Raw genomic sequence first — 14154 nt, forward strand, 5'->3', positions numbered from 1 at the left:
GTAATGAAAAACTCCCATAAATGATTTCAAAATTGAGACAAACGTTTACGATCAATCACGTTTGAATGAGAAATTATAGTCGCTAAGACGACTCCAAATTAAACTTCATATATGATTCTCGTATATATTTATGTACGTATGTTTGTAAGCATTATCAACATAAGATAAAGTTTCTCTCTCTCTCTGTCTGTCTCTCTCTCTGAATATATATATATATATATATATAAATTTCAAATTCTATTTTTCTCACATTTTTTCATATAAAGTAAGCATAAAATAAATAAAATTTTAGGAAACGGCATTATTAACATTACACTACTTCAAGATAAGACAAGACATGAGTATATACAATGGTGATATGTGAACTCATGCACATGTGGTATCTCTAGTCCTAGTTATCGTGCCCAACAAATTCGACGTGTTTTTCTTTTGGGTTGCCTTAATGGCCATTCAAGTACAACGATTACATCATAACTGCCACTTTCGGAGCAATGTTTGCAGTTCATGTTGAGTTTATTACTAACTGATCAAATATGTTAAAGACGGTCAAACATGTTAACTAAACCAGCTAAAAAGTTTTTTTAAAAAATCATTAAATATGGAATTTGACGCTCTTGATTTCTATTTTAAAGTGTATTCGATTCCGATTCCGATTCCAATTCCATTTTGCGGCTTTCAAATTCCAAAGGACACAGAAACCATCCTCGAGGGTGTTTGCATCTTTCCTTCTTAAATCAAATGGGGTAAAGAGAGTCAAAGATGTTAGTTGGAATGGCTACAAAATTTAATCTAAAGTAATTGAATATTGATTCAAAAATTATATTAAGGCTGTCAAATGTGACAGTAATAAGCTCCTTCACGCAGCCACGCACTAAACCGCCCGCATCTGTGCGGTACAAAGGTCTTGTGAGATACTTCCAAAAACATAATGCCTCAAAGAAATATTTTATTAAAAGTTAAAACTATGGTTCGCACTCGACAAATCTTAATATTATTTTTATTATCTTATTTTACACTTTTTTTTATCTCTTTCACAATCTACTGTGCTGCAAATTGTAAACCAACCTAGTGCCAGACAGAATATCTAGCACGTGCACAAAAGTACACCCGCATAGTGCCTATTGAAAGAGATAACTACAAACTTCGATCATTGATCACATCAGGAGTCCAATTCTTACCAAAATTAGACACCCTAAACATGAACGGTTTCCATCATGTGCACTTTCGACGTCTTTTCAATTTGTCAAGATACATAGTAATGATAGTATAAACATGGTTTCCATACTAAGGATAAACAATAATCGATATGACAATTACATGGCGCACCCATTTGAAGTTGAATTTATTTCCCAGACAAAAAAAGTTAAAAGCGCATAACTGTGTAACAAAGCCACGGCCATAAAGAAGGAAAAAAGGAACATAATAAAAAAGAAAAGAAGATTAAAAACAAGTACTTTGGAAATATCGAATCAACAAATACAGATGCTTTTGGGTTTGGTGGTGATAATAACAACCCTTTTCTTTCCACCTCTTATTACAGATCTTATGCACGATTGCATGTTGTTGTTATTGTTGTACGTTGCAGTTCCACTAACGACGACGTTCTGGGGTCCAGTGCGGTAAAGCTGGGCTAAAATGAACAGAGACCACCCTAGAGTCGAGTAGTTCCATTATGGGTGTGAAGCTCACACACCTTGGCACTTTGTATTGGTTAATGGACGCACCTCGCGAGATAGCGTAATCCATTAACTCCTCAAACGTGCCATTCTTCACCACTCGTATCTCCAAAGGTCCAATAGAATTGTCTGCAACTCTTCCTTGTCTGTACACGGAGTTCAAGGACTCTTCCATCACTAAGCAGCACTTGTTCAACACTTCATCTGTGGGTGGGTAAGATGAATCCTTCATCAACAGTTCCCAATAAATCACGTAATGACCCGGAATAGATTTAGTATCAGCAAAGCTCGTGTACTCCGCCACGCTGGTATTGAATTCCTTAAGCAACTCAGAGGCATTCTCAATTGCCTTTTGCAGTTCCGCTTCATCTGTCTTGTCGGAATCAATGCTCAACAAGACGTTCTTTCTCCTCACGAAGCGGAACTGCGGGACTAAGCTGTGGAACCCTGTTACTTGCAGGATATCACCCACTCTGTAGCGGCAAAGACCAGAATAAGTTGTGATAATGAGCTCGTAGTATTTATCAAGTTCAACGTCGGCTAGGTCAACCAAACGTGGAGGTGAGTCCTTGGAGAGGGTTACAGGGATCGAGTCATCGTGGGGTAAAAACTCGAAGTAACCCATGTTTGGCAAAATGGTGTAAGAAACCTCGGATGGATCGGACATAGGCTTGAGGTTAAGGCCAAAAAAACACTCGGAAGACGCGTACATGGTACAAGGCTTAGGTAGCCCCCCACTGTAATAATCTAGTGTGGGAATATACTGAGCCATAGCACCCGTGACTATGACGTCAAGGTACTTTGTGTTGGGCCAAATCCTGGTGATTATACGTTCCCAGTTTTCACCTGAACATTCCTTGGTGATGAAATGTGCGAGTTCAGGGTCAGGTTTCAACATTTTAGCCATGCATTCCTTGATGGAAGGATCAGTGACCTTGGGGTTTAGGGTTCCGGTGGAGATGTCATGGGCTAGTTGTGACCAATTGAGCTGAAGGAATCGAATGGCTCTGAGAAGGCCAGAGGCAAAAACAGCTCCAACACGAAGCACTTGGTGGCGCATGATGAGACCACAAAGCATCTGAGTATACATGCTTTGGAAGGAATCGGGACAAAGGATTGCTTCGTTTGGGCTTGTCAGAACATTGTAAGGGTCAAATGGTCTTTTTCTGAATTGGTCGCTCTTGTAGTAGCTGGTCAACACTGGACGCGCCACTAATCCACCAGGTGTCTTAGTCTCTGCTTTAATGAACAAGAAATGAAGTGCCTTCCCTTTGTCCAAATCAGGCACAAATCTGCGGCATTAAATTTCATCATTAACTACAATTAAATTAAAATAAACGCTTAACTTAGCAAATAATGAAATGAACAAAAACGCACTGGTTCATCACAGGCATGAGGAGACTGTACAGCGACTGACGACGGTCCATCTCTTCAGAAATGGTTGGCATCAATTTTCTTTCGCCAGCAGATGTTCCAGAGCTGCAATATTTACATTTATTAAGCCAAATAATTTATGTACGATAATATTAATGCATCTTGAATTATGGTAATAAATAAAGACACAAACACACACACATATACCTGGTGAGAAACTCGGAGATAGGGCGAGAGCATAAAATAGGGGAACGGTCGCCGTTAGCAATGCGTTGAATATCTGGTTGAAGATCCTCGTAAGTGACAACGGGGATCTTGGACTTGAAAGTGTTGCGGTCGGTGGCTCCGTTGAGTTGGAACCGTTTCAGGTACTCTGTCTGGGCGTTTTGGGCGAGAATTTCAGCGAGGACCCTCACTTGGACAGAGTCAGGGTTTCGGGTTACTTCTTCGATGAACTGAAGAGCCTTTAAGCTCTTCTCATCAAGAGGAGCAGAGGATAGCTCAGATTCAACAGCCATGGTGAGTTCTTAGGATTGCAACGAGGGAAAGGGAAATGGATGGGTGAAAGGGGAAGGAGAGAGGGAGGGGGTATTTATAGCGCATGTGAGGGGAAAGGGTTTGTGAAATGTCAGAATCCAGGTCATGGGTAGCCACGTGGCAAGCCGAACCAAATAGTAGTTTTGGACTGATGCTGAGGGTTTGATGCTGGATCTGGGGGACAAAAGAAGAAACTAATTTTTGTTGTTAACTTGGGTAGTCGACATGTGGGCCACAAAACACGTAGGGATGGGGCTTTTATGGCCGACATGTGGGCCCGATGTATCGCCACGTCATCATTAGTTCTCCAAGCCTTCTCGTCAGCCTAACCACGCGGCCATTTCCTTGCAGGGTTTGTTCCTCTCCGAAAGCGATGGCTGCCGGCTCAGCCCCATCGCAGCCCATTTGCCTCTGTAAGAGACACCCCTAACTTAATTAACTCTCAAAGTCAAGTGTTCTATCATCACAATTGCTTATTCTCCATTAAGTAATCATTGACATTTTTATTTATAAATCTATGTCTATATACTATAATTATTAAATACTATTTCTTTTTTTCAGGGAAATGTTCGATTTATCTTTTTTTTCAAATATAAGTTATAATATATTTATTTTTTAGAAAAATGTATGTTTTGTGGGCTGAATATTTTAGAATAATACCAACCATCCAGTTCTAATGGAAGACCGCACGGATCACACGGGTCATACTTTGAATAACATGATATACTGTCACATACTTCAAGTCTTCAACAAATTACAATTTACATTAGAATATTATTATTAAAAAGTCAAATGTTTCATATGATAGATGGAAAGATCACCATATAAAAAAAATTCAAAATGATGGAAATCATTAACATGGGATAATTACATTAATTTTCTATGATTTTTTTTGTTAACTGTACTGGTTTGAAAACAGATTAAACCTATTCTCATTATTTTGTTGCTTTTAAGCGGAATTTATGTACACGGTTCAATACAAAGAATAAGAAATCAAGACCAAGTTTAACTGGGGAATTGCAAATGGAAGAGAATTAAGACATTTGATAAAAGATGGAGATTTGATGGGTTTGAGTTTTCAAATAACTACAACTTTGGTTTAAAGTTAGTGTCTTTAACTTCTTTACTAGAGATATTTTTTTGGTAAAAATTATGAAAATGAGCTTGAAGTTAGTTTCACTGTAATATGCCATTTACTTGTTAACTTTGGTTTTCTTTCTAATTTCATGATTTAAGAAATGGATAGAAGACACTAAAAGGAAGAAGGAAGGAAATAGTTGACATAAGAAGGGGAGGAAGAAGAATAAAAGATAATGACAAATTCTGCTAGCTAAAAATAGAGAGCAGAGAGAAAAATTATATCGTTGTTTTAAAAAATTAGATGATATTTTTAATTAAAAAAATTCTTAATTAAAATGAAAGAATTAAACTTACATAATTAAAAATTAAACAAATACAAAAAAAAAATTCAATATAACCATCAATGCGTGTTGAATAGTAACAATGAAAATGTAGATATATAGAAAAGTGAAAATAGAGGTTAAGTAAATGGTGGTTTTTTTTAATGTCATGACATAATGATGACGTTGGTTTCTACATCATCTCTAGGGAATTGTTATGTAATTATCATAGTATAATATATTATTTATAATGAAGAAGAATTATAAAATGAAGACAATCCAATATTGTTTTTCACTATGTTGTCCAAGGAATCCTGCGAAGCTATTGAGAACAGAACGGAGTAGCCATACTGGCAGCTGAAGTGTAAATGAGTCTCAGCCAAGGCCATCACTTTAAATTGTTAAGGCTTGATTTGTAAAAAGTAAATAATTATTATTTAACTTATTTATTTAAATAAGATAAATTCAAACATAATTCAGTTTATAAATATAAAAGATAAATACTTACGGTATAAAGAATAAAAATAATGTTAATATTTAAAACAGTAAAATAAAAATATACACACAAAATAATAAAAACTTTATACACAAGCTATTGATAAACTAATTAATTAGCAAAATTAAATATTTACATTACATGCAATAAAAAAAAATATATCTTAGTGTATTAGTTTCCAAATCAAAAAGCATACTTTCAGTATACAAAACAAATTTTTATTTGAAAATTTTTATTTATAAATTATTTAATTTATATTTATATTGTGTTTATATATAAATTATATTATCCCTTTATGTTTTAACATAAAAATTTTATACAAAAATTAAAAAATATTATATTCTAAAATTTGTAAAAAATATTATTGGATTTCGTACTATATCTACTATTATATTTTAAAATCTCACTTATCAATTATTTTTATTGAACATGTATTAACTATTTGAGTATAATAAGGAAGATGTTTTTCTAATCTTTTAAAAGAAAATTAATAAATTATGGAGTATTTTATAAAAATTTTTGAGATACCGTATAAAAAAAATTAATTAATAATTTTAGATATATATTTAAATAATAAATATAATAATATATATTTTTTATTAGTATAATTTTTTAAATATAACACCTTTAAAAAACTTTTGAGGCAAAATTTAGTTGGAAAAATGTCAACAGCATTGGACATATCTGTGTGTAAGTAGTCATGTCATGTACTGCATGATGTGATGCTGTCTGAGTAATTATGTACATTATCGTTTACGGCCAATCGGCTATAACTGCGCCTCCACACAACTAGGTGGGGTTGCCACCCGGCCGAACAAAATTACCCAGAGATAACCTGATTCTTCTTCTCTAAATCAAATGCACTTTTATTATTTTCAACTAATATTGATATATTATAAATATGCAAAATAAATTATTAAATATTAGTGACATTTATATTAATATAAAAATTAAATAATTTTATTAAAAAATTTTAAAAATAACTTATATATATGGTTACAAATTTTATAAAAAAATTTATAAAAAATTATTTAATTTTTATATTTATTTTCTACTTCTAAAAAAATTTCTTTATACATTCATTCAAACAAAATTATATCATACAAATTTCTAAATTTATTCATTTATTAAGTGCTCATGCAGAGAGGAACCGAACTCTCATTTCTAACATCTTATTTTACTTATAGAAGAAATAGTTTAGTGAATATATTATCTTTATATTACTGGAGAAAAATATTGATTTAATGTCATTATTACGTGAGAGAATTTATTAGCACTGTTTTTTTTTTATGATTCAAAATTTAATTTTTTTTCCAATAATTAAGTTTTTATCGATTACATTTGAAAAATGTACAATGGTACCCAATTAGAAAATAGAATGAGTAATTTATTAAAAGTGTCATGATTTTAATTTTTTCTAGAATAACAGTCATTTAAATAAGTACTTCCAAATTTTAAGTTTAACTTGAAAAAAAAATCTATTTGAATTTATTTTATCATTTTCGTAATTGTATTATTAAAGTTGTATTTACAAATTCTATATATAATTTCTCCTTGGATTTTAAATGCATGCTAAATCTTATTAATGTAATTTAGAAGTTAAATCTAAATTTGATTACAATTAAAACGTAATAATTTTTTTTATGTAAACAACATTTAAATATTTTTCAATAACTAATTAATAATTAATATTTTATAATTAAATTCTCTAATTTTTTTGTTGTAATTATTTTTTTTAATTTTTTATGAAAATGAGATAGTATCAAGTAGCTAGTCTTTCTCAGTGCATTGCAAAGACTTGAGATAAGGTCTTACTTTTGCTTTTTAAAGTCATGATAACAAGTTTGGACCACTTTACAAATGTATAGTGTGTAAAAGTACAATTCCCACTATTTATTTTTTTCAGAGAAAAACACAAATGATTCACGTGATTTTTGTTGGAATTTTTATTTTTTCTTTAAAAAATTATATATATATATATATATATCATTTTAAAAAATAAAATATCTCTAAAAAAATTTGTAATATGTTTCATGAATTAAAAAATAAGATTCTTTTAAAAAAAATTAATAAAAAATTACATCACAGAATATTTAAAAATATATATAAAACTTAACCCCAGTTTGAATAAAAGTGTTCTTGCCGTGGTCTTTCACGATTTGCTGTGCATTTATTTCAAACATGATTTTTCCAATGTCTTTTTAAGCAAACACACTGAAACGTCAATATCGAGAGCAAAGAAAAATGTGCAGAAACTATGCAAGATTAGAAGAATGACCTACGTTCCTGTTCAAAATAATCTCTCAGGATATGTCATAATGATTACGCATTAATAGAAATGAAATTTCTTGAACATTGACTGCACAACTTTTCTTCATATGGACGACAACGGTTGCTCGATGAATGGAAATACTCGTTCAGCTTCCATCACCCCCATCTTATCTTAACTCTAACTAAACTCCATGAAGTCACCAAGGTTTGACACAGTCAATCATGACGACATAACAGGGGCTAGATTTGATCCACAAATTAACACATTCCACCTTATCAGTTGGAACTCAGAAAAGATTAAAAAGCAAAATATCAATTACAATATGTGAGAATAAGTTAAAAAAAAGAAGAAGGGAAAAGGCAGTATAAAAATATATAGAAATTTAGTAACCATCAACCTTAGGGTAAGAATTAATAAATATTAATTTTTATTAAAAAATGTATTAAAAATATGTTAAAATTTATGAAAATATATTATTGTATTATAATTTTTAACTAATTTCTAAAATATTGATTCACATTTGTCAAAGATATATATACACTAAAAGAATAAGATATATAAGATACCAATGCATTCACATTCGATAATCACATGTTGCAGCAGTCTGCAGTCTCAATGAAGAAAAACAGCAAAGAATTTAAGGGTGCAAAAAAACTTTAAAATATATTTTTCTTAAAAAAAATATTATTTTTATTAAAAAATAAAAAATTAATAATAAATATATATTTAATTACATTAAATTTTATAATTCTTATTAAAAATTTATTATATATACCTTTTATTTTGTGCAATGTTGTACGTATTGAAACAAAATAATTTTTAAAATGTAAATTAATAAAACTGATAAATAAAAGTAAAAATAATAGGAGGTAAATTTTTTATAATATTAATATAAATTTAAAAATTCTCTAAGCCTTTTATTTAACTTACATATAACAGCTAATAAAATAATAAATTATAACATATTAAATATACGTTAAATAAAAAATTTAAATAAAGTGTAAGAATTTTTAAATTCTTACTAATATAATAAAATCTTGTCTCAAATAATATTTATATACTTACTAAATATATACATTCAGTCATTGATATTTTGACAAGAGAGAAAAATAAAATGAGATAAATGATATATTATAATAAAATAAATAAATTATATAAATAAATTTTATCATCATAAAATAATATTTAATTTATTAAGCTTCAACTAAAAAATTTTCTCACGTCATATAATGCCACGTAATTTACGTGAACATTATTAAGAAACGTGGTCAAACTGGAATATTAATGTTGACTAGATTTTTTTAAGTGTAACATTACATAGGACTACATAGGGTGGTGCCGATTAGAAACTCAATTTGAATAAACAAATTTCTGTGTTCTAAAATATTTTAATTTGACCAATTTTTCCAAGCGACCATTTCCATGATCTGATTGTCTTTGACACATTATGAGTTGTGACGCTCATTCAAGCTTCCCTCGCACAAATGCACATGTTGCAAACCCTATTCAGTTTAGGCTTGAAATTTTGCAAGCAAACAAACAATTAGGAAAGCACAGTATACATGTAGCTCTTGCATGGAAGTTTCACCATACTCAGTAGTTCATCACCTAATGGAAAACTAGAAGTTTCACAGGATTAATTAAACAGATGAAAAAATATAAATAAGTTTAAAAACAAAAAGAAAGATTGCCCTTTTACAAATAAAAAGATAGAGCCTGTGGGTGTGAGGATAAATATATTAAATCTACAATGTAAAAATTTTGACCTAACTTAAACGATATTAAGTAGTTTGCTAATTAATATTATGATATCACAGACTCTGTGATGATATGAACCTAGAGTTTTGTCTTCATAAAAGATTTTTACATAAAAAGACATAGTTAAGATTCAATATAAAATTGTTCATTTAATTTTGGTCCAAAGCATTAGTTAATGCAATTAATTCACAAAATTAGACCCTTCAGACATGGTATCGTAATGGGCCAAAGGTGAGGCATTCTGCGTAGAGGTAAATATGACAGTGGGAGGTGGTCCTGCGTCTAAAATGGTGGGACCTGGGAACCAACAGCACATCTTTACGTCCGTGACAACTAATGTACATATGTTTTGCTAAATTTGTCAATCTTTCAAGCCTTGCGTCTAGGATAAAAGACTAGGGTTTTGAATTGATTAGCGAAGCATACAACTTGGAGAAAACAGAATCAAGGCCATATAGTCAGATATCACGCGTGATGATAGTGGGTGCATTATTAGCTTTATCCTACAAATAGGCTTTTCACAACTTTGATGTGTACGTTGATTGAAAATGTAGCTTAGATATTAGATTGGATCATAGTAAGACAGAGGTATATACTGACCTCATTTTACTTCCCTTGCATGGCTTATTTTAACCATTCACATATTGAGCATATCAGTATCACTTTTGAATAACCATTTTAGATAAGAAAATTAAAAAAAATAAAATAGTTATTTAATGTATTTTATGATAAAACAGAGAAAATTTTTAATTATTGTAACATAATTTTCATAATGTTTTAAAATTTCCTGATTTATGTTTTTATTTTAATGTTACTTTTATAGACTTTTTTTAATATGAGAGGTAAATGCATTAAATATGAATTTTTTATTATAATTAAATAAAATTAAATATAGATAATGTAATTATATATAAATAATTAAAATAAAAATATATTTAACAATTAAATAATTAATTTTAAAATACTACATGATTTAATATTTTAATCTAACTCATTCATTATTAGATTTAATACTCAAAATATCTCTTTCACTCTTACTTTGAGAAGTCCCTCTCACCCACCGTCATGTTCTTTACCTTTTATATGACTTGGGTGCAAGGTAAAGAAAGTAATTTTCAAAAGCTATCAACAACTTTTTGTGGTTTATTTTTATTTGTCTACTTTTAAAAAATTTGTAAAATGATTAATTGTGTGTGGTTATAATAAAATTTTAAATGTCATTATCATTAATTTTGAATAAAGGAGAAAAACTAATTAAGGTCACTTTCAAGAAAGAATTTTAATTTTCATTGCCCTCGGCCTTGTCAAATATCCATAAGAAATTCCGTGAAGAATCAAATCCATGTGCTAATTAAAAATTGGAGCCAGAGAATTGTCTTGAGAACATAATCATCACTTTGAAAAATAAGCTGTGTAAAACATGAGTCTATCTCTTTCTCTCTCTTTTTTTTCATTGTCAATTTGTCATCATTACCATTTTATATAGAATTATTTATGTTCTTGATTGGAGCTGCAGTTATCTTTATTGTACGTATGATAATTTCATGCTTTCTAAAGTGGTCCATTCTGGGAATGACTTTCACTGATTTAAGATCATGAGGCAATGTATACTATATTATTTCCTTGTTACCACATGACATGCAGCATAGTGCACGCCATAAGGAAATCAGAGTGAAACTTGTTATACTCGTGACCATGAGCTTTTTTACTTGCCTCCTCTAAATTATTATAGGAAAATATATTGTTTGATATTTGTCTTGTAGTTTTTAAATTTGAAATTTTATATTTTCTAAAATTAAATAAAAAACTCAGAGAAACCTATAGTAAAAACTGAGTCCAAACTATTTAAGCTTCATTCATTTTACTTTATTTAAGAGTTACCGCTTTTATTAACCGATGAGATTACTTTCTATAGGAGTTGTGAGATCCATTTAATAATTTTAACGGTTAAGGGTTTCTCATAAACAAAGTTAGAAATTTATTTTTGAATAAAAATATGTAATTTTAATTAATTTATACATGTATATCAACATATTTAATGAATTAAAATTAATTTTATAAAAAAACTACTTAAGTTTAAACTAAACATGTACTCAAATTTCATTTATTTTGATGCTATTTTTTGTTTATTTATTTAGTTTTAAATTATTCATAGTAGTTTGAATATATAATTTTAATATGTTATAAATTTTAGATTTAGCTTTTATTTTCAAATAATATTTTGATTTTTGTTTCATTGTTTCTTTTCTTCTTAAAATGTCATCTTAGTTAACGTAAGACAAAACATTTAAATTATGATCGGTGACTAAAATAAGAGTAATAATTTAAATAATATTATTTTTTCACACAGATGACTTTCAATATCGAGTTTAAGACAATGTTTTAAAGGAATTTAGAAGCTTAATTTCTACTCAAACTAACATCCGTTAGCTTGATTTTGATTTTATGTAAAGATATGTTAATTTCACCATTAAAAAACTATACTTTAATTTTTGGTTGGGAAATTATGGTAATTGATGGTAAAAAAAGGGTCATTAGATATAAATTAGAGACCGGTTGAATGCGGGATCCTATTTTACTTCACTCAGAACCTTTGTATTATTGTTTTTTAATCATATGTACCACGATCAATAGTGTCCAAGTTCCAACTCACAACAACAACAATATATACATTTAATTGCATATTCATAAAATCCATGTAATTAAGAGTTTATTAATCCATTAAAATACCATTGAGTCGCTTCACAAATTTTTAGCCTTCAAAGACAGATTATATTAATTTACATATAGAATAGGGATGAATATTCTTGTTAGCCCCTAAGATTTAAGATGCGTGACTTAATTTGTCCCCATCAAAATTTTCTCTAATAAATTGTCAATTTTTGTCGAAAACAATGAAAAGGAATATAAGCCATGGATATATAACAAACACGTCCTATATGGGGACATATATACTTACATGTCACTTTCATTTAAATCATGTATAAAATTTTTAATATTTAGTAGAATACGTTTCAACATGGCACTTTCTTATCTTATATGAATTGGATATGAGCTTATCCGGAATCACAATTTAATCAAATATAAAAATTAATTATGAGAAGCCGTTTAAAATTAAAAACTTTATAGCAATATACAAAAACATTTTCTCGTAACCTATCCTATCATGTGGAGAAGTAAAATAAGATTAAACAAAAAATTATTGCCTAATCTTATGAGTTATTTTTGTTTGAAAGTCTCTTCCATTGGCTTAAAATTTTTGTAATTACAAGCGCGCGTAATTTGTGTGCGAGAGTTAGGAGGTACATCATGCAAGCTTGTAATAATACAGTAAAAAATCGTAAGCATTTTAAGTTTATCTTTTTTATATCTATTTTTTTTTTTGGAATGGATGAGTGTTAAGTTTAGGCACTTATAATATTTAATATCTTTCAACTTTATAAAATTTTATCAAAACAAAATTTTGAATAACACACCTATAAATCTTTAAATTATGTAAAAAATAGTATATATAATTATAAAGATAGTATAAAATAATCAAAAAATTTTAAATTGGTATTCTATGATCGTTGGATATCTCCAATTTTTTTAATTTATTCAATAATTTTGGTTAAACACTTATTTTGGCGGACAAAAGAAGCTTATTGATAAGGAACGGTTTGTGCCATGAAACCTAAATGGATTCCTACTTTGCTGCCAATGAATTAATAAGAAGACTGGAGAACAGATCACGACACCATCTAAATAACTCAAGAAGTTAGCAAAGTAAAATATAAAAATAAAGATAAAAAAAACTTATCAAATTAGGACAAACTGATGGTAGAAAGCCAGTTTAAATCGTCACTTTTCAAAATAGTGAATTTTTTTTTTGGGTTCATTTTCATTCAAAAGAATGAGGTTCATGTATGAATTGTAATTATTTATCATAAATTGTTATGTTTTTTTTTTTTTTGCTAGAAATAATTGTAATCTTTTAAAACATATAACATAATTTTTACTCATTAATATAAATTTTACATAGTAAAACATTTTTTAATCATTTTATGTTAGCTTACCAATATATTATATACTACCAAAAAAATGTTTATTATCGATTTAACCATAATTTAGCCAATAAATTGTGAATTAATATTTTTATCTATTTCATTATGATCGATTTAAAGTTAATTACATAAGATTTTATAGAATGGTAATAATTTTTTTTTAACTTTTTTTCTTTTGCTATCTTTTCTTCTTTTTTACTCTATGTTGGTGTAACTAGCTCTACCCGTATTATAACCATACTTCACTTGAATAGTAAAAAGGCCATTAAAAATATTGGAGATAGTTTTAGCCATTAGAAGTAAAGGATGATGCTGTTAATTGACTTAAAGTAGAAGAAAAAAAGCTCATAAAGTTCAAAGGGACAATAATGAGTAAAAAAAAAAAAAGAGATGAAAATGAAGGCAAAAAAGATTAAAAATATAGGGAAGAAGGAGAAGGAACAAAAAACTCTTACCAAAAAAAGAGAAAATCCAACTATAATAATAAAAAAGAGAAAAGGTTCCCCTTTAAAGGAGAAAACAGCCCTGGAGGGGAGAGATTACTGGAAGCTAGGGTTTTTCTTTTCTGTTTTGCAGCTTCCAGTGAAAACTGGAGAGA

General features: G+C 29.2%; 1 protein-coding gene across 1 annotated transcript; it reads right to left on the bottom strand.

The window, feature by feature from the left end:
* Window positions 1-1263: 1263 nt before the first annotated feature.
* LOC113869311 (probable indole-3-acetic acid-amido synthetase GH3.1) lies at window positions 1264-3613 on the bottom strand. The gene is made up of 3 exons (XM_027505576.1): window positions 3258-3613; window positions 3054-3155; window positions 1264-2968 (listed from the first exon to the last, which is right to left on the bottom strand). Exons 1-3 carry the CDS (start codon window positions 3566-3568, stop codon window positions 1591-1593), a joined length of 1791 nt encoding a protein of 596 aa, XP_027361377.1. The 5' UTR covers window positions 3569-3613; the 3' UTR covers window positions 1264-1590.
* Window positions 3614-14154: the final 10541 nt, after the last annotated feature.

This window comes from Abrus precatorius, unplaced genomic scaffold, assembly GCF_003935025.1.
Source record: "Abrus precatorius isolate BTA unplaced genomic scaffold, Abrus_2018 Scaffold6, whole genome shotgun sequence".
Lineage (NCBI taxonomy): Eukaryota > Viridiplantae > Streptophyta > Magnoliopsida > Fabales > Fabaceae > Abrus > Abrus precatorius.

Excerpts from the sequence above, each read along its gene's own strand:
- LOC113869311 (XM_027505576.1), bottom strand. The coding sequence starts at position 3,568 with ATGGCTGTTGAATCTGAGCTATCCTCTGCTCCTCTTGATGAGAAGAGC. Across the intron at positions 3,156-3,257 it reads ATCTCCGAGTTTCTCACCAG|CTCTGGAACATCTGCTGGCG; the intron begins GTATATGTGTGT and ends TAAATATTGCAG. Across the intron at positions 2,969-3,053 it reads CTCATGCCTGTGATGAACCA|ATTTGTGCCTGATTTGGACA; the intron begins GTGCGTTTTTGT and ends TTAATGCCGCAG.